The sequence below is a fragment of the Tamandua tetradactyla genome, chromosome 9 (assembly GCF_023851605.1).
Source record: "Tamandua tetradactyla isolate mTamTet1 chromosome 9, mTamTet1.pri, whole genome shotgun sequence".
NCBI lineage: Eukaryota > Metazoa > Chordata > Mammalia > Pilosa > Myrmecophagidae > Tamandua > Tamandua tetradactyla.
The window spans coordinates 568,945-592,783 of NC_135335.1; the positions used below are offsets into that span (position 1 = coordinate 568,945).

At 60.9% G+C, this 23,839-nt stretch overlaps 1 protein-coding gene across 3 annotated transcripts; it reads left to right on the top strand.

Annotated features, from left to right (window-relative positions):
* Nucleotides 1–1,375: 1,375 nt before the first annotated feature.
* EPS8L2 (EPS8 signaling adaptor L2) lies at nucleotides 1,376–22,195 on the top strand. 3 transcript variants are annotated; one of them, XM_077115272.1, is made up of 21 exons: nucleotides 1,376–1,482; nucleotides 4,233–4,344; nucleotides 4,415–4,470; nucleotides 5,165–5,229; nucleotides 14,038–14,199; nucleotides 14,519–14,668; nucleotides 14,785–14,864; nucleotides 14,959–15,104; nucleotides 15,492–15,562; nucleotides 15,805–15,931; nucleotides 16,234–16,322; nucleotides 16,426–16,500; nucleotides 16,853–17,001; nucleotides 17,093–17,225; nucleotides 17,474–17,574; nucleotides 18,743–18,848; nucleotides 19,487–19,606; nucleotides 20,026–20,098; nucleotides 20,393–20,573; nucleotides 21,056–21,188; nucleotides 21,274–22,195. In XM_077115272.1, exons 2-21 carry the CDS (start codon nucleotides 4,301–4,303, stop codon nucleotides 21,355–21,357), a joined length of 2,145 nt encoding a protein of 714 aa, XP_076971387.1. In that variant the 5' UTR covers nucleotides 1,376–1,482; nucleotides 4,233–4,300; the 3' UTR covers nucleotides 21,358–22,195. The 3 variants fall into 3 exon arrangements, with proteins under 3 accessions (XP_076971387.1, XP_076971388.1, XP_076971389.1); XM_077115273.1 differs by lacking the exon at nucleotides 4,233–4,344; XM_077115274.1 differs by lacking the exons at nucleotides 1,376–1,482; nucleotides 4,233–4,344 and having other exon boundaries at nucleotides 4,419–4,470; nucleotides 5,170–5,229.
* The last annotated feature ends 1,644 nt before the right edge of the window (nucleotides 22,196–23,839 follow it).

Below are 23,839 nucleotides of genomic sequence, written 5' to 3' on the forward strand. Positions count from 1 at the left end.
CCAGGGTCTCCATATAGAAGGGCCTGGCTGCAGCTGGAGCAGGGTGCCCCTCCCCACCCCACCGCGCAGCCGGGAACACCCCTGCCGCCCTCCTCACCTGCAGCACCTGCTCCTGCCTCCCCCGGGCTGGACATCTATGCTTCGGGGCCCTCCACCCCTCTGGGCCCCTGCCCTGTGCCCCGAACCCCCGGCGTCCTGGGGGCTCAGCCTGGGCGCCCCAACACCCCCACCTCTGGCCGCGTAGTGCTGGCGTACACACTGGTCCTGTCCCACAAGGTCCTGAGGCTCCGGCCTGCGTTCACCAGGGTGACTAGGCATGGGGAAGAGCCCCTCCTGCACCTGGGGGCCTCACCCCCCTTTGCCCCTCCCCCTCCCGCTGGGGGCTGAGCCCCTTCCCCAGGCCTTGGCCACACATCAGGGCGGAGGCTTCCTGACCCCACCCACTCACCTGGGGTCCCCCAAAATGGGCAGGAGAGGGTCCCTCCAGGGCAGGTGTGGGCCTGTCCCTGAGGACCCTCCCTGGGCCTGCCAGCTGAGGCACCTCAGATTTGTGTTGAGAGTCCTTTGTGCTGTCCTAGCTACCCACTGCCGTCATGATGGCTGGGACCTGTGTGCCCCACACATGCCCCTCTCTGTCCCCCTTCCCGTCCCCTCGTCTGCCTGCTGGTGTCCGTCTGCCTGCTTGCCTGGCTCAGGCTGTGGTGGTGGTGTGGTGTCTGGCTGCAGAAGTCGCCAGGGACCCCACCCCACCTCCGGGGTTGGGGGTGTCTAAGAAGGGGTGCCTCAGGGGAGAGCTGGCATCTCAGGAGGGGCCAGAGATCCCTTCCCTGGGGCTCAAGAACTCACCCTCCCACTGGACACCCCTATGTTTCAGGGGTGCCCAAGCCGAGCTGGGGGCTCCCTCCAGTACCCACTCACAGACTGGACCCACTGTCCTTAGCACCCTAGGGCCAGACAGACCAACTGAAGGGGAGGTGCCCTGCTGAGGTTCCTGCGGAAGGGCAGCCTGGCTGGGGCCTGGGTTCTGACTGCTGGCCAGGGTGGGGCACTAGAGAGTGCTAGAGCTGCCTGAGGCCCCCTCAGGCCCCCATCACAATCAGGGTCCGGGCAGTAACCCCAAGCCCCTCACCTCGGGACAGCTCTGCCCTGCCCAAGTTGATGTCTAAGGAAGGAGGGGCTCCCTGCCCGCCTGTCCTGGGCACGCGGGCACCTGGGCACCGGGCACGTGGGTGGAGTGGGGGTGGTTGGGCAGTTGCCCAGGGCCGCGGCCGGGGCGGGGCGCCTGGGCCCCGCCCCCGCACCCCGCACCCCGCCTCGCGCCTCCCCACCGCCCGCCGGGCTTTCTGGTTACTCTGTAACCTGCTGCTCAGGTTCTGCTCAGGTTCCTGCTTTCACCCCGCGGACCAACAGACCGACGAACCGGCGGGCGCCGACGGAAGGAACCCTGCGGCCTCAGCCCGGGCCGTGGCCAGCAGAGAGCAGGTGAGGCCCGTACCTGGGGGGCCGCGGGGCCGGGGCGGTTGTGCTGACCCCGTGGTGGGGTGGCCCGCCCGACCTCCGCCCGTTCCCGCTTTGCAGCCCGCTGGGGCGAGCCCTGCGCCCAGGATGGGGGTTCAGGGGTGTGTGGAGAGGCACAGCTTGACTGGCCAACCAGTCCGGATTCTCCAGGCCGGACCCTCGCTCGAGCTTGGCTGACTCCTGGGCCAGGAGGCACTTCCTGGGTGTCTGCGCCAGAAGGAACGCGGGCGGGGCGGCCTCTGGGCCATGGGTGGGTGTGGGCGTCCCAGGGAGAGGAGGGGAGGTGGGGTAGGGGCCCCGAGGGGCTACGGGCCTAGGGCCCGGCTTCCCTCACCTGGGTGGGGCTGGGGCTGCCCCTGAGGGCAGAGGGCGCCCGCAGACCCCCTACCCCCACCGCAGCACCTCCCCACCCCCGCGGCCCCCCGCGCCCAGGCCTCAGTGCCATTGAGTCTGCGTCCCCTCTGTCCTCTCAGTTCTCTGCCAGCCTCGGTTTCCCTTCCAGGCCAGTGCCCCCCCTCCTCCACTGCCACAGCCTCCCCGGGGAGCTTTCCTCAACCTCCCTGGAACCCTTGCAGGCGGCCGAGGCAGGGTCTGAGGCACTGTCCGGGCATTCCCGGCCCCGCCCGCAGCCGACTGGCCAGCAGCCCCTCCCCAAGGTCGCGGTCGCTCAGTGTGTAGGACTGGAATTTGAACTTGGGGCCCGTCCCCTTCCCTCCCTGCCAGCTGGCCCTCCCTTCTCTCCTGGAAAATGGCCACAGGGAAGCCAAAGTGCAGCCGAGGCTGGGGTCCCGAGGCCAGGACCGGGCAGCACCAGCTGCTCCCATCGCGTTCCCCACCCCACCCTGTGGATCAAGCCTCCCCCAGGTGCCTCCCAAATGCAAACACCTGGCCCACCTCCCAGCCTGTCCAGGGCCACCTCTGGGCTTTCCGGGTGCCCCTGGCCCCAGCCCAGGGGAGGAGGCTGCAGGGTCCCCAGCTCGGTATCCCCCAAGGGGGCACGTGTGCCAGCTAGGCTTCTGCCAGGCTGCGGGCCTATGCCAGGCTGCGGGCCTGGCCTGTGGCTGCCTGAGCTCTCCAGGTGTGTGGACCCGCACGCATGCCAGGAGTCCCATTCAGTCAATACTGGGCTCACCCTCTGAGCTCATGTCATTCCTGACATTCTCCACGGACAGGTGGACGGAGGAATCCGGCTGAGCCCCTCCTGACCTCAGTGGCATGTGGGCGGGACGGGCGCAGCGGTGGCCTGAGTTCCCGGGCCCTCCTAGGAGCCCTCCCCGTAGGTGTGACCTCATGACCCCAGAGCCCTCGGGAGCCCTGGCCTCGCCGGTGATGTCCTCCCCACCCCGGCAGAGCATGCTCCAGGCCAAGGGCAGCGTCTCCCTGGAAGCCTGGCGGGGCCCTCAAGGTCCCAGGGAGCTGGCCGCAGAGCCCCAGAGGGACAACCCAGGGTCTGAGCCCTGCCCTGCGGAGACGAGGGAATAGCCCCGCACTGCAGCTGCCCCTGGGGCCCCGGAGTGCACCGCCTCGAGCCTGCTCATCCCCCTCTGGGCCACCCGGCCCCCACCTGGGGCTGGGGCTGGAACCCGAGAAAGGCCTTTGGGGTTCCTTCCCGGAGAGGCCCTGCCCCGTCAGCAGTCCTGCGTGTGACCCTCTGTGCCCACCCCCTAGCACCGGGGCTGCTCTTGGGCTCCTAGTCTCGGGGAGACTGAAAGGCCCCCAACCCTGAGGCCCCCTGCCCACACGAGGCCTAGAGCCCCTTCAGGTCCTCCCAGGCCTGGGAAGTCCCCAGAGTAGGGGTGTTAGTTGGGGTCTAGACTCCCTCCAGGGCTGCAGATGTACGGGCGTGGGTTGGGGGCACACACATGGGCTGGGGACACACCGGCATGGGCAGGGGGGCGCACAGACGTGGGCAGGGGCGCACGGGCCTGGGCAGGGGGGTGCACAGACATGTGCAGGGGCGCACGGGCGTGAGCTGGGGGCACACGCATGAGTTGGGGGTGCACAGGCGTGGGCTGGGGGCACACGCATGGAATGGGGGCGCATGGACGAGGACTTGGGGCACACGGGCCTGGGCTCGGGGTGCACAGACGTGGGCTGGGGGCACACATGCATGAACTGGGGCACACATGCATGGGCTGGGGGTGCACGGGCATGGGCTGGGGGCGCACACGTGTGTGCTGGGGGCGTGCGGATGTGGGTTGGGGATGCGCTGACGTGGGCTAGGGGCACGTGGACGAGGGCTGGGACGCACATGCATGGGCTGGGGGCGCGCAGGCGTGGGCTGGGGGCACACACGAATGGGCTGGGGGCATACGGGCATGGGGTGGGGGCACACACGTGGTTTGGGGACACACACGTGGGCTGTGCGTACACACGCGTGACTCTGGGGAATAGGCCTTGAATGGGGTGGGAGGGCTGTGGCCGGACTCCCTGGACTTCCCTGACCCCTGGGCCCCGTGTCTCGCTCTGGGCTGTGGCCACGCCTCCTCCCATGCCCGCTCAGACCCCACTCTGGACCCTCAGAGCCTCTCAGCGCCGGTGGGCCCCCACCTGCATCCTGATAGCCCAGAGGGGTTCTTGTTGTGGGCAGGAGGCGGGACCCTGCTCCCTGAGGAGCCCTGTGCCCTGGCTCCCACCCTGGACTGGCCAGGGGGCCGGAGCCCCAGGCCCTGCCAGGCCACCCGCGGATGCAGCCTGGCCCCCTGTCCATGCAGGTGTGCGACGGCCGGTAGGCTCAGGACACGGCGGAGGCCACCCTTCCCCAGCTGCTCCTCCGGACGCCATGAGCCAGTCGGGCGTCGTGGGCTGCTGCCCGGGCGCTGCCAAGTGAGCCCCCCGCCCCCAGCGGGCCCCAGGGAGGGGGGTGGGCCCTGCCCTCACCAGACCCTCCCCACAGTGGCAGCCTGGACCGCGCCGACAGTGCCGCCAAGATGAGCGCCAAGGACCTCTTTGGTGAGTCTCCCTGGAGCAGCACCTGCGGCCTCAGAGGGAGTGAGGGAAGCTCCCCCTATACCCCGAGAGTCCGCCCCTCCCCTCTGTGGGTCCGCCCCTCCCCCATGCTCCCCCATCCTCGTAAGGGGAGAGCCTCACAAATAATTCAGGGGCCGCCAGTGCCGGGCCTGCGCCCTGCAATCGGATCACGGGGGCAGGGCTGTGAGAGGTGGGAGGGCTGGCAGGCCGCCAGGTGTCTGCTGCGGGAGGGGGGGTGCCCGATGGGTAGGGAGTGTGCCTGGGCATCCGGGGCGAGCCCACTTCTGTGCCCCCAGCTGCGTCCCTAGTTCACCCCAAGCCCCTCATTTGGGCCTTTGGAAATCAGAGAAGCTCCGGGGAGGGGCAGGTCCTGGGGGGAGCTCGGGCCTGGGCACACACCCTGGAAGCAAGGCCCTAGGAGGGCAGCCCCCTGCTCCCCACCCTCCAGGACCTACGCCTCAGTCCCGGGTGCTCCCGCCTGGATGGACTGGGCCCCGCCCTGCGCACACGGGTGCAGGGGGCTTCCCCCGTGCCCCTGGGGCCTCCCCTCAGGCTGCCCTGGTGGCCGTGAGGGGTCCCGAGCGGCTGCGGCACCTCAGCCCCAGCCCCAGCCGCCGGTGCCCCTTTGGATCTAGGCCCACCTGGGCCGGGGCGAGTGACCAGCCTCTCCCCTCAGAGCAGAGGAAGAAGTACTCCAACTCGAACTTCATCATGCAGGAGACCTCCCAGTACCACGTCCAGGTGAGGCCCGCTCCCAGGCGGCGGAGCCCATGGGGAAACCGAGGCCAGGGAGAGCTGGTCAGCCCAGGTGTCACACCTGCATCGGGCAGGGTATGACCAGAGCTGGGGACAAGTGAGACTACAGTCGGGGGGGCGCAGGGTACCCGCCCCCCTGAGGGGGTTATAGTCTTGGGGGGCATAGGGCGCCCCGGCACCTGTTGGGGCACACAGGAGGTCACTGTCTGAGCCGAGAGCCAGACTGGATGGGGGAAGGTGCCCTGGGCACGCCCAAAGTCGGGGGCCTGGATGGGGCTCTGAGCAGGGCTCTTGGGGTCCCCCACAAGGGCGTGGCCGCTGCCCAGGCCTGCTGCCTCCAGACACTCTGGGCGAGCAAACGGTCACCCCTGCTTGCTCCTTCCTGGACAGGCCTCAGGGCTGCGTCAGGCCAGCCTCCCACCGCCCTCCCCTGGCCACAGCTCCACGACCCCTAAGCCAGCTCGGTTTCCCCTACTTGTCTTTTGGGGAGTAGAAGCGGGTTCTCGGTCCTCCCACTGCAGCCCCACGCACCCGGGCTGTTGAGGACGCCCAGTTTCCATCTTGTGCGGCTCCGCTCTGGAAAGCCATGGCCCGAGCTCAGGTGGAGCGCTTCGTGCTTTCTTCTAGACACTTCCAAGCTGAAGCTCTTACCCTTGGGCCGGTGGTTTGTGTTGAATGCGCGTGCAGCGGGGCGACCGGTTCAGTGGACCCGTACCTCCTCCCGCCAGCCGCAGCCGGGCCAGCCTGGGGACATGCCTCTGTCCAGTGCCCGGCCCGGGAGCTGCCCTCACGCTCCGCCCAGGCTCCGAGTCCTAGGACCTTTCCTGCCTTGTCTATTCTCTGTTCTTTGGATCTGTGTGCATGCTTTAGAATTAAGTTGTAAATTTCTACCCACCGCCCCCCTCAAAAGCCTGCTGGAGCTGTGATGGGATTGAGTCAAAGTCTGTGCGTCAGAGAGCCGACCTCTTCGCGACGCTGCCTTCCCGTCCCCGCCTGGGTTTCCCTGGCCTTCTGCTCTCTCCCCGGGTTTTAGCCACAGGCCTTGCCTGTCGTCTGTCCAATTACTCCTGGTGCGTCTGCTTTTTACCTTGCTGTTCCCGGCATCGTTATTTTGAATTCCACTTTCTGATGGTTGCCAGTATACACAAACATAATTGAATTTCTGCGTATGCATCAGGCAGCCCGAGACCAGGCTGGACACAGCTGGTTGCTCTGGCCATGCGCTTCTAGGTTAGCCGGACGCGCTGCCTGCGTGGTCACGTGGTGGGCCAGTGACGACAGCTCTTCTCTGCTTCTTTTTATGCCACTTGTTTCCCTTTGGAAGCAGCTGACCACGTGACCGCAGGGTCTGTGGGCACCAGGCCCAGGCTGGAGCGTGGCGCCCAGGGGATGCCCTCTGGCTCGCGCGCACCCTTACCTCCTCTCGGGGTTCCTGGACGTGCAGCTCTGGCCGCTCCCTGAGGCCCCTCGGTCCCAGCAGGTCAGGCCAGGCTGCGGCGCAGATGGCCGCAAGCTGCTTCTCCTGCCCCGTGGTCCCTGGGCAAGCCCCCGTGTGACGGTGGCATGGCGAGAGCGGGCACCCCCGTTGCAGGGAAGGCTCTCAGCGTCCCCCATGCCCCACGCCCCCGTCACAGGGAAGGTGCCACACCCCACGCCCCATGCCGCAGCAGGCGCCCTTTGCTTGACTGAGAAAGTTCATCTCTAGCCTTGTGTGCTCAGCAGCCTTCCCATAAAGGGATGTTGGATTTTCTCAGGTGTTTTTCTGAATCCATTGACATGATCATATTTATTTCTACTTTATTCTGCTACTGTTGTGAATCGCTGATGGATTCCTTTTTATTTTGTTTATCTATGTTTTTTATTGAAAACCAAAACAACATACAAACACAAACTTTCTTAATATACGAACATTCCATCCATGGTTACAATCAGTGGCTCACGACATCATCACATAGTTCTATATTCATCACCATGATCATTTTTTAGAACATTTGCATCACTCCAGAAAAAGAAATAAAAAGGAAAAAGAAAAAACTCATACACACCATACCCTTTACCCCCCTCTCATCGATCACTAGTATTTCCATCTACTCAATGTGTTTTAACATTTGTTCCCCCTATTATTCATTTATTTTTAATCCATGTTTTCTATTCATCTGTCCATACCATAGATAAAAGGAGCATCAGACACAATCACACAGTCACATTGTGAAAGCTATATCATTATACAATCATCTTCCAGAAACATGGCTACTGGAGCACAGCTCTACAGTTTCAGGCACTTCCCTCTAGCCTAATACACCTTAAACTAAAAAGGGGATATCTACGTAATGTATAGGAATAACCTCCAGGATAACCTCTCAACTCCGTTTGGAATCTCTCAGCCACTGACACTTTATTTTGTCCCATTTCTCCCTTCCCCCTTTTGGTTGAGAAGGTTTTCTCAGTCCCTTGATGCTGAGTCTCAGCTCATTCTAGGATTTCTGTCCCACGTTGCCAGGAAGGTCCACACCCCTGGAGTCATGTCCCACGTAGACAGGGGGAGGGTGGTGAGTTTGCTTGTTGTGTTGGCTGGAGAGAGAGGCCACAACTGAGCAGCAAAAGAGGTTCTCTTGGGGGTGACTCTTAGGCCTAATTTTAAGTAGGCCTAGTCTGTTCTTTGCAGGGGTAAGTTTCATAGGGGTGAAGCCCAAAATTGAAGGCTTGGCCTATTGCTATGGTTGTCCCCACTGCTTGTGAAAATAACTGATGGATTTTTTTTAAGTTGAACCCCGAACTTGCATTTCTCGGACAAGCCTCACACAGCCGTGGTGTCTTGCTCTCTTTCTGTGTTGATGGACTAGATTTGCCAATATTTTGTTAAGGAATTTTTTACTGTATGTTCAGTAGAGATATTGGTCGGTAATTTTCTTTCCTTATAATGCCCCTGTTGGATTTGGTATCGGGGTTATGGTGGCTTTATAAGGGGTTTGGAAAGTGTTCCCTCCTCCTCCGTTTTTTTGAGAGAGTTTGTGAAAGTGTGTAATTGTTTCTTCCTTGAATATTTGGTAGAACTCACTGTGACATATTCTAAGTACAGGGTTTTCTTTGTGGGAAGGTTGTTTATTACAAATTCAATTTCCTTTCTGTGTGATTTGTAGTGGTGACCCTTTTTAATTCCAGTTATTGATCATTCGTGTTTGCTCTCAGTTTTTTTTTTAATCGGTCTTGCTGGGAATTAATCAATTTTATTAATGGTCTCAAAACCAACTTTGAACTTTGTTGAGTTTTCTCTTGCTTTTCTGCCTTCTAGTTGGTTGATTTCTGCTCTTACTTCCCCTTACTTTGGGATGTTTTTGTGTTTTTCTGCCTCCTTAATGTGAGGTCATAGATCATCGATCTTAGGTCTTTGTTCTTTTCTGATAAATCCATTTAAAGCTATAAATTTTCCTCAAAGCAGTGCCTTAGCTGTATCCCTCAAACTTTGATATGTATGTTTTTATTATCCCTTAGTTCAGAATGTTTTCTAATTTTCCTTTAGACTTCTTCTTTGATCCATGCATTAATTTAGAAGTGTGTGGCTTGATTTCTGAATATTCGAGGATTTTCTAGCAGTCTTTTGGTTATTACATTCTAGTTTAATTCCAGTTTGGGCAGAGGATGTGCTCTGTACGATTGCAGTCATTTGAAATGTACCGAGACTTGCTCTGCGGCCTCACCGCGTGGCGTGGTTTGGTGGCAGCGTGTCTCCGAGCTCACCGGGCTCAGTCCCCAGCCCGGGCGGGGTGTGCGGTCGGCTCCCGTCTCTGGTTACTGCAACTGTGCGGCCATGAGTTACCTGGTCCAGGGACACACTCTGCACGTGTGCCGCGTGTCTGCCGCGGGTCTGCGCCTCACACCCGGAGGCGAGGCCAGACGGGTCGGATGTGCCGTGGGGACAACCCCAATGGCTCATTTGTCGCTGAAGTGACAGAGTCTCCCGCTCCCATGTGTGGTGCTTTCGGCATTACAGCGGTTCGGAGTCTAGAGAAGCAGCAGCACAGTGTCCCGTCCCCACCACACAAGCCTGCGGCCTCCCTCTTTGCACCTTGCCTGAGTGTGTACGTCTGTTGCACCGACGGAGCCATGTTGTTCCAGTTATATGCTGTTAACTTTCACCCACTGTCTCCATTCGAGCCCACTCTTTGTGTTGTACAGTTTTACACGTGGCAACACACATAACCTAAAGTTTCCCTTTTTAGCCCTTTTCAAATATACAACTCAGTGGTGTTGATGGCATGCCAGGGTTTGTCCCCATTGCAGTCGTCTCCGTGGCCCAGGCTTGCCCGTCACCCGCCCCCCGGCCCCCTGTAACCTGTGCCCGTTACCGCCGTGTGTTTGCTGAGTCCGTTTGCTCACAGCATTTGGTCCTGGCTGACCTCACCCCGCCACGCCTTGTGACCCCGGGGCCACTCCTCGCTAGGGTGCTAGTCCATTCTCCCTACGTGACACTTTTTTTGTTTTAATTGGATGATAAAATAGAAGCTATATTACATTTTTTGGGGGGGTGCATGGTCAGGGAATGAAACTTCATTACATTTTGCAGATGTTTTAAAATGCAAAAAATAAGGGGCAAGATGTTTTACAAAACCAGTTTGACAGATGTACGTGTAATGTATGTCACATTCTACAATTACATTCTGCATTTATGTAAAGTGCATTATAGAAAATATTTATAGTGGTCACATACATAAAATGAATTGAGTAAAGCATCCAGATGTATGTATATGTCAACTTTTGTTAATCCATTCTTTGGTTGCTGCCCGCTTGGGTTGCTTCCATCTTGTGGCAATCGTGAATGGTGCAATCATTAATATTAGTGTGAAAATAATCTGTTCAGGTCCCTGCTTTCAGGTATATCTAGAAGTGGGATTCCCAGGCCATGCAATAATTCTGTTTAACTTTCTAAGGAGACAATAAACCCTTCTGCAATGGCTGCACCATTTTACATTTCCATCCACAAGGTTCAAGGGTTCCTCTCTCTCCACAGCTTCTCCAACACTTATTTTTTGTTTATTTTTTATACTATCCATTCTATTTTTTTTTAATATTTTTATTGTTAAATCTTCACACACTCATAGTCCATCCATGTGTACAGTCACTGGCTCACAATATCATCACATACTTGTGCATTCATCACCATGATCATTTTTTAAAACATTTGCATCACTCCAGAAAAGAAATAAAAAGAAAAAACCAATACATACCTTATCCCTTACCCTTCCCTCTCATCAACCACTAGTATTTCCATCCACCCAATTAATTTTACCCCTTTGTCTCCCCTACTATTTATTATTATTTTTCACTCATCCATCTATACCCTGAACAAAAGGAGCATCAGACACAAGGTTTTCACAATCACACAGTCACATTGTAAGTGTTATATCTTTATACAATCATCTTCAAGAATCAAGGCTACTGGAGCCATGTTTCTTGATGATGATTGAACAATGATATAGCTTTCACAATGAGACTCTGTGAATGTGAAAACCTTGTGTCTGATGCTCGTTTTAGCTACTATATCAACAGAAGAGTAGAACATATGGAATAAAAATAAATAATAGGGGGAACAAATGTTAAAATAAATTCAGTTTGAAATAGTGGTAAATGAAAGCGAGGGGTAAGGGGTATGGTACGTATAGTTTTTTTTCTCTATTATCATTTTATTTCTTTTTCTGTTGTCTTTTTATTTCTTTTTCTAAATCGATGCAAATGTACTAAGAAATGATGAATATGCAACTATGTGATGATATTAAGAATTATTGATTGTATATGTAGAATGGAATGATTTCTAAATGTTTTGTTAATTTTTTTTAATTAATAAAAAAAAAAAAAAGAACAAGGCTACTGGAACACAGCTCAACAGTTTCAGGCAGTTCCCTCCAACCTCTCCAATACACCCTAGATTAAAAAGGTGATATCTATATAATGCATAAGAATAACCTCCAGGATAACCTCTTGACTCTGTTTGAAATCTCTCAACCACTGAGACTTTATTTTGTCTCATTTCTCTCTTCCTCCTTTTGGTCGAGAAGGCTTTTTCCATCCCTTGATACCAGGTCCCAGCTCATTCTAGGATTTCTGTCCTATGCTGCCAGGGAGATTTACACCCCTGGGAGTCATGTCCCACGTAGGAGGGAAGGCAGTGAGTTCACCTGTCATGTTGGCTGAGAGAGAGAGAGGCCACATCTGAGCAACAAAAGAGGTTCTCTGGAGGTGACTCTTAGGCCTAATTTTAAGTAGGCTTAGCTTATCCTTTGCAGGATTAGGTTTCCTATGAACAAACCCCAAGATCGAAGGCTCGGCCTATTGATTTGGTTGTCCCCACTGCTTGTGAGAAAATCAGAAATTCTCCAGATGGAGAAGTTGAATATTTCCTCCTTTCTCCCCAGTGCCCCAAGGGCACTTTGCAAATACTTCTTTATTCACTGCCCAAATTACTCTGGCATTTATCAGGGTAATTGTCGAGTTACAGAATTTTTTTAATATACTCTGGATATTAAACCATTGTCAGATATGTGGATTCCAAATACGTTCTCTCATTCTGTGGGTTGTCATTTTACATTTCATGATAAAGTATTGTGATACACAGTCGATTTAACTTTAATTCATCTCTTTTTCTTTTGTTGCTTGTGCATTTAGACTCTTAAAGTATAAGGAGCCATCGCCTAACACAGTCCTGAAGGCGGTTCTGCACGTTCTCTGCTAAGAGTTTTACAGTTTTCATTCTTGCATTTAGGCCTTTGACCCACTGAATTCATTTTGTGTGGTGTGAGGTAGGGTCCACCTTCATTCTTTTGCCTGTGGAGATCCAGGTTTCCCAGCACCATTGGTTTAAGAGGCTGTTCTTTCCCCATTGTGAGTGGACTTGACTCCCTTGTCGAAAATCAGTTGGCTTAGATGTGAGATTTATTTCTGAATTCGCAATTTGATTCCCTTGGTCTTTATGTCTGCTCTTGTGCCAGTCCCACGCTGTTCTGATTACTGTAGCTTTTTAATATATCCTAAAATCATGAAGCGTGAGTCCTCCACGTGGCTCTTTGGCTCTTCAGCCCCTTACCCTTCCGTATAATTTTACATTGGGTTTTCTATTTCTGAAAAGAAGGCTGTTGGAATATTGACTGGGGCGGTGTTGAATCTGTAAGTTACTTCAGATAGAAGTGACATCTTTAGCAATATTTAGTTTTCCAATCCATGGACATGGAACATCCTTCCATTCATTTAGGTCTCCTTTGACTTCTTTCGTCAAGGTTTTGTAGTTTTCTGGGTATAAGTCCTTTATATCCTTGGTTAAATTTGTTCTTAGATACCTGATTCCTTTAATTGCTATTATAAATGGAATTGTTTCTCTTGATTTCTTCTTTGGGTTGTTCATCACTGGGTATAGAAACACTCCTGATTTCCATGTGGTTCTGGTGCCCCAAATTCACGGATTGGCTTTGGGAGGTTTGTTGTGCTTTTTCAGGATTCTCTTTGTGTAAGATCAGATCATCTGCACATAGGGAGAGTTCCCCAAATGCAGTTATTTTTACTGAGTGAGACTGAACACACATTTCTATCAAAAAGTTACTTATATTTTTCTGTGGACTCTCCATTCATATCCTATGCCGATTTTTCTACTGGGGTGTTAATCTTTTATTTATTTACATATCCATTTGTTTATTCACTGGCTGACACCTTTAAACATATTTTACAAAATAGAATTTTTTGCAAAGACGTATAACTGTGTGCATAGTAGTCTTCTGTACATTAAGGAAATGAGCCCTGCATCATATCTGTTTGTCTCACTTGTTCATTTGTTTTAAAATTTTGTATGTGGTATTATTTTTCCAGTCAGCACCTTTTATTTTTGTAAGTCAAATTTATTGGTCCTTGAGCTGCTGGATTATTTTTCTGGCTCAGGAAGGTGCTTCCCCTACCCACCTCCCGCCCACCCCGTGAGGGCCTTCCTGAGGACAGAAGTTGTCCAGTATTTTCCAAGTGTGCTCGCGGCCATGTCTTCTGCAGCTGGGTCCCTGGCCTGGGTGGAGTTAGGGGCTCGGTGGCCCAGCTTTGCTGCCCAGAGGCCCGCGGGCAGGTTCACACCTTCCCTTGGGTGGCCTGGACAGAGATGGAGGTGGAGAGCATGAGGGGCCGGTCGGGGGAGGGCTCTGAAGCCCGCCGGGCAGAGCTCGCTCCATACACCCCAGAACACTCATGCATTGAGCGCCTTCTGTGTACCAGGCACGGGTGTAGTCTCATAAGAGACGGGGCGAGCCCAGCCAAGTCACTGCCCCATGTGGGAAGGCAGTGGACAGGAAGCAAGAAGCCCGAGAAGTGGACACAGTGTCCACTAAGGAGAAGTTAGAACCTGGTCAGGTCAGCGGTGCAGAGGCCAAGTGTGCTGTGGCCGCAGTCGGGGGGGCAGCACCTGCACAGAGCCCCGAGGAGAGCGTGAGCCCCGGGGCGGGGCTGGGGGCAGCGAGTGCAAAGCCATGGGCTACGGCCTGGCTGCGGGGCTGTGGGGGCAGGGTCGGCCGTCGTTGAACCAGGGAGGGGGACACGGGGGCAGATGGTGCAGGACTGCAGGCAGTGTGGACATTTCCATCAGGACAAAGCTGTGGTCCCCGCAGATGTGCACTGCGGCAGAGCTGCAGCACCCCTGCGGGTGGGCTGTGCCCGGCGGAGCCCCCAGCCTGGCTGTGCCTCCCAAGCCCTTGCAGCGGGTGGGATCCCCTGGGCTGGGCTCTCTGGCACCTGGGGGCTTCTCCCAGGCAGTGACCACCTGCCCCCCAGCACCTGGCCACGTTCATCATTGACAAGAGTGAGGCGGTCGCCAGCGTGGACGATGCCATCCGGAAGCTGGTACAGCTGAGCTCCAAGGAGAAGATCTGGACGCAGGAAATGCTGCTGCAGGTCAGCGGCCAGGCGCTGCGGCTGCTGGACATTGAGTCGCAGGTACAGCACTGGGGGAATGGGGGAGAAGGGTGGGGGCGGGGGAGGAGGAAGGGGAGGGGGAGGGGAGGGGAAGTGGGGGAGGGGAGGGCAACCGGGCACCTGCAGAGCCTCAGGGCAGGCAGGGCCGGCAGGGCCGTGGGGGGCGCACTCATGCCTGCGGCGTCCAGGCACGAGCCCCAGAGCCTGTCCGCCCGCTGCCCACGCCCTGTCCAGCCTCACCATTCTCCAGGGCTGGGGGATGAGCTCCTCTGAGACACGGCCAGGCCCGTGTCCGTGGGGCTGCCCCTGGGTCCCCACCTATGAGTGCACCTGTGCCCAGGAGGAGCTGGAGCACTTCCCGCTGCCCACGGTGCAGCACTGCCAGGCGGTGCTGGACCAGCCGCGCTGCCCGTCGGTGCTGCTGCTCGTGTGCCAGGACTCAGACCAGAGCAAGCCTGACGTCCACTTCTTCCACTGCGATGAGGTCGAGGTGATGCCGGTGGGCCGGGGGGGCCTCGAAGGTCAGCGGGGGCTGCAGGAGGGAGGCCGCGGGGGCGGGGGCGGGGCCGGGGGCGCCGGGGCCCCTCCTGAGCTGTCTCTGTGCAGGCCGAGCTGGTGCATGAGGACATTGCGAGTGCACTGACCGACTGCAGGCTGGGAAAGAAGCTGCGGCCACAGACCCTGAAGTAGGCACTGGGGGTCCCTGAGGAGCTGGGGTGGGGGCCCCCAGGGCTGGTGGCAGCAGGAAGGTGGCTGCTGAGGCCTTTGCTACCACTTCAGGGGCCACCAGGAGAAGATCCGCCAGCGGCAGTCCATCCTGCCCCCAGCCCGGGGCCCGGCCCCCATACCCTTCCACCATGCGGGCAGGGACTCCCCCCACAGCACCCGGAACCGCGTGGGTGCGCCGCTGCCGCTCAGTGAGCCAGGTAGGTGGGCGGGGCTGGCGGCCGATCCCCCCGAGTCCACGCAGGGCTCCCCCTCCCGGCAGCAGCAGCTCTGTCCCCCCCAGCATCAGCAGCTCTGTCCCCCCCCCCAGCATCAGCAGCTCTGTCCCCTCCCCAGCATCAGCAGCTCTGTCCCCCCCAGCATCAGCAGCTCTGTCCCCCCCAGCATCAGCAGCTCTGTCCCCTCCCCAGCATCAGCAGCTCTGTCCCCCCCCAGCATCAGCAGCTCTGTCCCCCCCAGCATCAGCAGCTCTGTCCCCTCCCCAGCATCAGCAGCTCTGTCCCGCCCAGCATCAGCAGCTCTGTCCCCCTCCAGCATCAGCAGCTCTGTCCCCCCCAGCATCAGCAGCTCTGTCCCCCCCCCGCCAGGCCTGCGCCGCCGGGAGTCCCAGGACGAGGAGCCGCGGGCCCTGCTGGCTCAGAAGATAGAGAAGGAGACGGTGGGTGGCCTCGTGCCTGCGGGGGGTGGGGGCTGCAGGGGTGGACAGGCAGATCCAGGGTGCTCAGAAGACCCTCACAGGGTGGCTGGGGTCCTCGCTGCCCCCACGGCCAGTCTCCAGCCAGTGGCCACAACCGCGCCCCCCCCAGGCCCAGGACCAAGAAGTCCTGTCCCTTGGCACCGTTCCTGCAGGGGGGTGGGCAGGGGGCTCCAAGGCTGACCGCAGAACCGCTCCCACCCCAGCAAATCCTCAACTGCGCCTTGGACGACATTGAGTGGTTCGTGGCGCGACTGCAGAAGGCAGCGGAAGCGTTCAGACAGCTGAACCAGCGGAAAAAGGGAAAGAAGAGAGGAAAGAAGGGGCCTGCAGGTGCCGGGGGGCGTCAGCAGGTGCCGGGGGGCATCAGCAGGTGCTGGGGGCCTGCAGGTGCTGGGGTGCAGGTGCTGGGGTGCAGGTGCTGGGGGCCTGCAGGTCCGTGGGGCCAGCAGGTACAGGAAGGACGGGGGAGCCGCGGGTGGAGGCAGGGTGAGGGGCAGGGGGCGCGAGGGCCAGGCTAAGGGGGCAGCCCCTGAGCTGGGCCCGGGGATGGGGCTGGTGGCTCTGGGCGGGCCCGCAGGGTGCAGGGAGGGGGCGGTGGGGGGCCACCCAGGCTCACAGTCCCCCCTGCCCAGAGGGCGTCCTCACGCTGCGGGCGCGGCCCCCCTCCGAGGGCGAGTTTGTCGACTGTTTCCAGAAAACCAAACTGGCCATCAACCTGCTGGTGAGTCCTGCGGCCCCAGCAGCGCCCCGCGCCCCGGCCTGGACCAAGAGTGGGGGTCCCGGGATGCTGAGCCCCGCGCCCCTGACTGCCACCCCGTCTGCAGGCGAAGCTGCAGAAGCACATCCAGAATCCCAGCGCGGCCGAGCTGGCGCACTTCCTGTTCGGGCCTCTGGACCTGGTGCTGGGGCTGGGGGGGCGGGGAGGGATGGCGGCCGTGGGTGCTCCCGGCCCGGTGGGGGAGGGGTCACCCCAAAGCATCCCCAGGCCCCGTGGCTTTGGGGCTGAGGCAGGAGGCCTTGCCCCCCATGAGCTCCTCATGCCCCCCAAGTCCCCACTGTGCCCCCTGAGCCGCCCTGGGCCCACCTGAGCCCCCCGAGCCTCCCCAGAGACCCCCAGAGACCTCCTGTGCCCCCTGAGACCCCTGTGCTCACCTGAGCAACCCTGAGCCCCTCCGTGTCCACCCGAGCCCCCCGAACCCCCCTGAGTCCCCCTGAGTCCCCCTGAGCCCCCCGTGCCCACCTGTGCCCCAGATTGTGAGCACCTGTGGCGGCCCGGACATCGCACGTTCCGTGTCCAGCCCCCTGCTGTCCCGTGACGCTGTGGGCTTCCTGCGCGGCCACCTAGTCCCCAAGGAGATGGCGCTCTGGGAATCTCTGGGGGACACCTGGACCCGCCCCCGGTAGGGCCATGGGAGGGGTGGGGTGGTGGGGGCGGTGGGGGTGGTGGGCAGGGCAGGCCACCCGCGGCTCACAGCAAGGCTCCCGCCCCAGCTCCGAGTGGCCCCGGGAGCCGCAGGTGCCTGTCTATGTGCCCAAGTTCCACAGTGGCTGGGAGCCGCCCCTGGACGTGCTGCAGGAGGCACCCTGGGAGGTGGAGGGGCTGACGCCCGCCCCCGACACTGAGGTCAGAGCCCCGCCAGCCCCAGCTGCCCACACTGACTCCACCCTCCAACCCTGCCACCCCCCACAGCCCTCAGCCCGCCCCAACCCACGGCCTTGACCTCACCTGGGTGGACCACAGGGCTAGGTCTTCACCTCTGGTCCTCCAGTCACAGCATTTTGGAGCCCCTGTTCTGTGTCCCCACATCCGGGGACCCCTCGTAGCCCAGCCCCCACCCTACACCAAGCTCAGACCACCTACTTTCCCCACAGCCGACTCCAGGGAGCCGACTGTCCTTTCGCAACTCCCTGAAGCATGGCTTCGCATCTGAGCCCACACCCCTGGGAGAGGGCAGCTCCCCCCATGCTCACAGGTAAACCCCTCAAAGTGACACTTGCCGCTCAAAATGCAGAGGCTCTAATATGGGGTACGCTGCCACCAGGTGGTAGCCAATGCATTGTTCACATGATTCAAAGGAGCAGTCTTCCAAACTAGAAGCAGGTTTCATTTTAACTTTATAACAATATACAAGCAAAGAAATAGTTTTAAAAATCACCCATCTATATTTATGTTTTAGAACCCTGTTAAACCACTGAACTTGTTTCACCCAGTGTGGTTGCCCTGTTGGGGACATTAGGCTCAGGTAAAGCTAGAGAAGGAGAGGCTGGGCTACTGCAGATGCTCTCCTCATGCCAACCCATATCATTTCCACAAACAACGGCTCACAGTGGGCAGAGGACAACCAAGGCTGGGGGGGGGGGGGGTGTCCCGGAGCTCCCCTACCACAACTCACATTGGCCCAGAGCTTATGACCCTGTCAGACCCTTGGATTTGGGTTAAGGAGAGAGCTCGTCCCCTCTTGCCCCACCCCATCAGCGGGTGTCGTGGTCTCGGGCCTTGGACTTCCAGCCCCTGGCCCAGTCCTGCCAGCCCCCAGCCAGGGTCTGGGGTGATGACCCATACCCCAAGGGCCACTGCAGCCCAAGCCCCCTGCCCCAGTGCTTGGGGTCGCACCTGGATGAGATAGCTGGCTTGGTGCTTGGAAGCTAGCGTGACCAGGAGGGGTGGCCAGGATCTGCCCTTTGTCCCCTAAACGCCTAGGGTGCAGTTCTAGCTTCACAGAGAGGAGCCGCGGTGGGCTGGGCATGGGACACGCTCGGTCTTAGCACCTACGGCTCTGACCACAGTCCGGCCTGGTGGTCAGCAGCACCCTGGGGAGGCTGTCACCCTGTCGTCTCTTGGCTCTGGTTCCCTTGGGGCACTGGGCCTGCAAACCCCCCAGGTGGCCCGAGCCGGGACCGGCCTTGCCATCCCCCAGGCCCTGCAGCCTGCCCCCTCCCCGCCCCCCCCGCGCGCCCAGGCCCCTGCCACTCTGGGGCTGTCACAGTTTCCAGCAGCGCAGCCTCTCTCCGGTGCCACCTTGGGAGCCAGCAGGGGAGACGGGCCAGCGCCTGGGAAGCTGCTCCCTCCCGGCCCAGGCCACCAGTTCTGGGAGGAGAGTTCTGCCTGCCCTGGGCCTCAGCCCCTCCTGGGTCTCACAGGGGCTACGAGTCCACGCCAGCCATGGCCAAGTACGTCAAGATCCTGTACGACTTCACGGCCCGGAACGCCAACGAGCTGTCCGTGCTCAAGGATGAGGTCCTGGAGGTGAGCAGGGGCCGGGTAGGGCCAGGGAGTGGACAAAGGGCTGTAGCCCAGGGAGGCAGCTGCCCGGGGGTGTGTCTGGGAGCAGAGTGACCCTGGGACAGTGGCCTGTTCACCTGACCCCTTTCCCACGGTCCCCACTTTGGGGCTCCTCTGTTCCCACAGGCTGGGGTATCCCCTCCCAGCACAGCCTGGCAGGTCCCCAGAAGGGGTGCAGGGCCCCTGTGCCAGCCTGGGGGTCTCTGTGTCAAGAGAGGCCCCTAATGGGAGTGCCGGCTGCTTTGTCACGTGTGTCCACCCCAGAGGGCACCGGCTGGGCTTGTTGTCAGGCTGGAATCCAGGCCACCTGCTGGGGGACAGAAAGTGGAGCAGGCTTGGGCGGTGGGGCGATCTGTATCCCCACGCAGGCTCAGATTCCCCCGCTCTGTGCCGCAGAGCCCCTGCCAAGGCCGGGCTGGGTGGTCTCCGCAGTGGGGGTGGCCGGGCAGGTGGAGGGGGGGCTGGACAGGTGCCTGAAGGGATGTGTCACCAGTGCACGGTGAGCCCTAGCTTGGGGGGGGAGCCAGACGCCCCGACCCATCTGTAGAGGGGGCTGGCCCGAGGCCAAAATGGGGGCGGCCTGGTGACGAGTATGGCTCCAGGTGCTGGAGGATAGCGGCCAGTGGTGGAAGCTGCGCAACCGCAGCGGGCAGGCGGGCTATGTGCCTGGCAACATCCTGGACGAGGTCCGGCCCGAGGACGTGGGCGCTCCTCTGGAGCAGGTGGGTGTGGGCAGTGGGCCAGGCCGTGGGGTCCCCAGGGGTCTGGTCAGTCCTGCACCAAGGCAGGGGTTGGTGGGCAGATATGGGGTGGGGGTGCAGCCAAGTCCCAGCTGCTGGTGGGGTGTCCTGTGTACCAGGACCCCCCCCCCCAGCACTGAGGGCTCCACCAGTTGCAGGCATCTAAAAGGGGGTGCCTGGCCCTGAGGACTGGAGATGCACGCTGGGGGGTGGGGTGGGAGGGGCTGTGGGTCCTCCCGGGGTCTTGGCAAGGGAATGCCCACCTGCCCACTGCGAAGCTCTGAGAGGGGTGAGGGCCAGAGGGGGCTTCACTTTCCATGTATTCTGGGCACCCCCAGGGGCTGGTGGGAGGGGTGATGAGCCAGGCCTGAGGGGCTCCCTACCCCACTGCCCACCTGCAGGCTGGCCCCAAATACTGGGGCCCTGCGAGCCCGACCCACAAGCTGCCTGCAAGCTTCGCGGGGAACAAAGATGGTGAGGGGCTGCCTCTGGTGGGGGGGGGCCCACCGGAGCAGGTGTGAGGGGACGGAGGGAGAGGGGGCCACCAGAGCAAACAGGGGGTGGGGAAGGAAGGGGAGGGGGCCACTGAAGCAGGAGGGGGGGCGGAGGGGGAGGGGCCCACCGGAGCGGGCGGGGGGGGGGGCGGAGGGGGAGGGGGCCACTGAAGCAGGCGGTGGGGAAGGCGGAGTGGGAGGGGGGAGGGAGCGCAGGGTGGGGTGGGGGAGTGCGGTGCGCCCCGCCGACCCCACGCCCCTGCGCCCCCCGCAGAGCTGATCCATCACATGGACGAAGTCAACGACGAGTTGATCAAGAAGATCAGCCACATCCGCGCGCAGCCGCAGCGGCACTTCCGCGTGGAGCGCAGCCAGACGGTGAGCCTCCCGCTCACCTACGAGTCGGGCCCCGAGGAGGTCAGTGCCTGGCTGGAAGCCAAGGCCTTCAGCCCCCGGTGAGCACAGGGCGGGGCCTGGGGCGGGGCCCTGGTGGGTGACTGGGGCGTGGTCCGAGAGGGCGGGGCCGGGCAGGGGACGTGGTCGGGCGGGGCCAGGGGAGGCCTGGATGGGTGGGGAGGGGCGTGGTCGTGGTGGGCGGGTTGGGGTGTGGTCAGAAGCGGCTGGGTGGCCGGGAGAGGCCTGGACGGGGCGGGACCGAGTGGGGGTAGGGTGAAGGCCTGCATGGGGTGGGGCGGGGGGGGGGGGGACCTTGGGGGGGCAGGGCTAATGCCTGGAAAGGCGGGGCCAAGGGAAGCCTGGGCGGGGCAGGATGAAGGCCTGGGTGGGGCAGGGCCGGTGGGGGAGACTGGGTGGGGCGGGGCGAAGGCCTGGATGGGCGGGGCCGAGGGAAGCCTGGGCGGGGCATGATGAAGGCCTGGATGGGGGGACCCGGTCGCTAGCCCTACGCCGCCCGGCTCACGGCCCGCCGCCCCGCCAGCACGGTGGGACACCTTGGCATCCTGACCGGGCCGCAGCTGTTCTCGCTGAACAAGGAGGAGCTGAAGAAGGTGTGCGGTGAGGAGGGCGTGCGCGTGTACAGCCAGCTCAGCGTGCAGAAGGCCGTCCTGGAGGTGAACCGCGGGCGGAAGTGGGGGGTGTTGGGGATCCCGTCCAGGGCCGCCCGGGAGCCCTTGCTGAGGCTGCTCCGCTCCCTAGAAGCAGCAAGGCGGGTCGGAGCTGGAGGAGCTCATGAACAAGTTCCATTCCAAGAGCCAGAGGAGGACCGAGGAGGACAGCTAGGCACCCACAGAGCCCGGCAGGCCGCGTGTCGCAGGCCGTGTCATCTGTATGTATTGTGTGCCGAGGACACAGATGGAGCGTGGCGTGGGGGAGAGCTGCGGCGGGCTGGGGACCAGCTGCCCACTTGCCTCGTGGCTCAGCCTGACCTCTGCCCAGCCAGGCCCAGCAGCTCATTTTTCCCAGCCCAGCCCGGCCAGGGCCCCCTGCACCCAACAAGGTTAACCACAGCCAAACCCACGCCTCGGGGGCAGCCCCCCCACCCCCACCCCGAGGCCAAGCTGTGGCCCTCAGCAACGCCACCCCAGGAGTCAGGGGCCTAGGCCTTGCCTCCCTCCTCCGTGGAATCCCTGACCCACAATTCCCATGCCCCGTGGCCGCTTGCTTTGCCCGCCAGCCCAGCCCTGCACGCAGCTGCACGTGCCTGCACCCGGGACCAGCCGTATGCCAGGAGCACAGCGTGCCCCAGAGCTGCCCAGTGCCCCGGGGCTCTGAGTGCCCAGCCTACATGTGTGGCCCCCAGATACTGCCCACGACATCTGCCCCAGCACAGAGCCCTGCACCCGAGGGCAGCCTGGGTGTCGCGCCCCAGGGGTGGTGCTGTAGTCCCTCACGCTTTCAAGGAGCATGGATGGACTTGGAAACACGCTCGTGCAACACTGGCCTCGACCCCTCCCTGCACAGCCCAGGAAGAAACTGCTGGCCCAGGAGTGGTCCTGCTCGCCCTCATGGAGCCAGGGCGAGTGTGTCTTGGGGCCCTGGACTCTGAGGGTCATGCTCAGAGACCAGCGGAGACGGCCGTGCAGAGACCGCGTGTTATTAAACCCACTGCCTCCTAGCAGCCCTGTGTCTCTGTCCTGGGGGAGCCCACCTGAAACAGCTCCTCTGTCAGAGCAGGGGCCAAGGCCTTTCCAAGTAAGGTCCCTTGCCCTCTGGCCTCGGGGGAGCCCTGCCCCTACACACCCGTCGGGGCCCCAGGACATTCCAGCGCAGCAGGCCCGACCGGGAGCAGAGCCGGGTCTGTGAGAGCCTGGGGCGCCTGTGAGTCAGAGGGCAAGGTCGAAACCAGATTTAGAGGCTTAGCCCCAAGCTGGTGGCGACGCCCAGCAGGAGGGTGGGAGGCAGGGGGAGCTCGGGGGCGGCAACAGTGCGGGCGTGAGCAGACGGGCCCTGACAGGCCCCCCCCAGCGGGGCACCTGCCACCCAGCCAGATCTGCCTGCTAGAGCCCACCCAGACCCCCATCCCAGGGCCTTGGGCACCTCTGCCGGTAGTACCGCATACTAGGGGGTGGTGCCCGCGGGTGCCCCGGCACCAGGCAGAGTTGGGGGAGTCTAGCCTGCGTGTCCCCAAGGCAGCTGGTGACCCCCACCTAGTGGGGGGGCGCTGGAGGATCCAGTCCTGGGGTTGGCACCTGCTGGCCGGAGGCGATTTTGGGGAACATGGGCACGGGGGGCCGGCTGTGCCAGGGTGGGCACACGGCACGGCTGGTGGGCACTCGCAGAGCAGACCCCTGGTTGAGCGAAGCTGGGGCATCTGGGACCCCAGTACTCTCTGCACCCCATCAGAGACGTGTCACCCCAACCCACCCCCCAGGCCAGAAGAGAGGTGTCTGCTCCCCCACACCCTGGCGCTCCAACTGCCCTCACAGCGGCTCCACGGGCCAGCCGAGGGCTACACTGGGCCAGGTGGCTGGGCGGAGCCCGTCCCCAGCCCGGCCACCCCCGCGGGGCTCCCACTGCCTTCACCCTGTGCTGGGTGGGCAGCTCCCACCACCCCCCGCCTGCCAGCTGTTTCGGCTCCTCTTTTGAGACCCACTCCCTCCCTGCTCGGCCATCATGGCCCTTCCTCAGGCCGACACCTGCTCAGGGGCCCTCTTGCTCCCACTTTCCTGGACGGCCCCCAGCCCCCAGCCCCAGATGAGGTGCAGGGGGGTGTCGCATTCCCTGAGGGAGCACCGCTGAGGTCGCTGGGAGATGCGGGCGTCCTAGAACGGCCCCAGGTGAGGGTCAGTGGTAAGGGACGAAGCCTGACGGTGCCTAGCCTGGGGAGGGGGGTGGGGCGCAGAGCTTCCTGGGCAACTGAGTTGGTCCACCCCGCCTCTCCCCTCGGACGGGGGGCAGCCACGGGCTTGGCGCCAGGCCAGTGGGTCCTGCTGGGGCCAGGGCGGCATCTGCGTCCCCTCGTTCCCCACCCCTCTACCCCGCAGCTGGCCTGGGGCTTCACCTGGAGGCAGGGGGAGCGGCCCATGCCGCCCAGGAAACGGCTTCTCACAACGGATTTTCATTACAAACTACTCAGCTTTCCTGGAGATCTTCAGAACAGAAGGGTGGTGAGAGGTCCCCACAGCCTCGAACGGGCACCGGGGCCTCCAGGGCCACAGGTAGCCATGCCCAGGGCGGAACAGAGGCCCACCTGCCACCTGGGGAGGCAGGTGCCACCACTCGGGGAAGACAGTGCCGGTGTGCTCCAGCCCGTGGCCCAGTG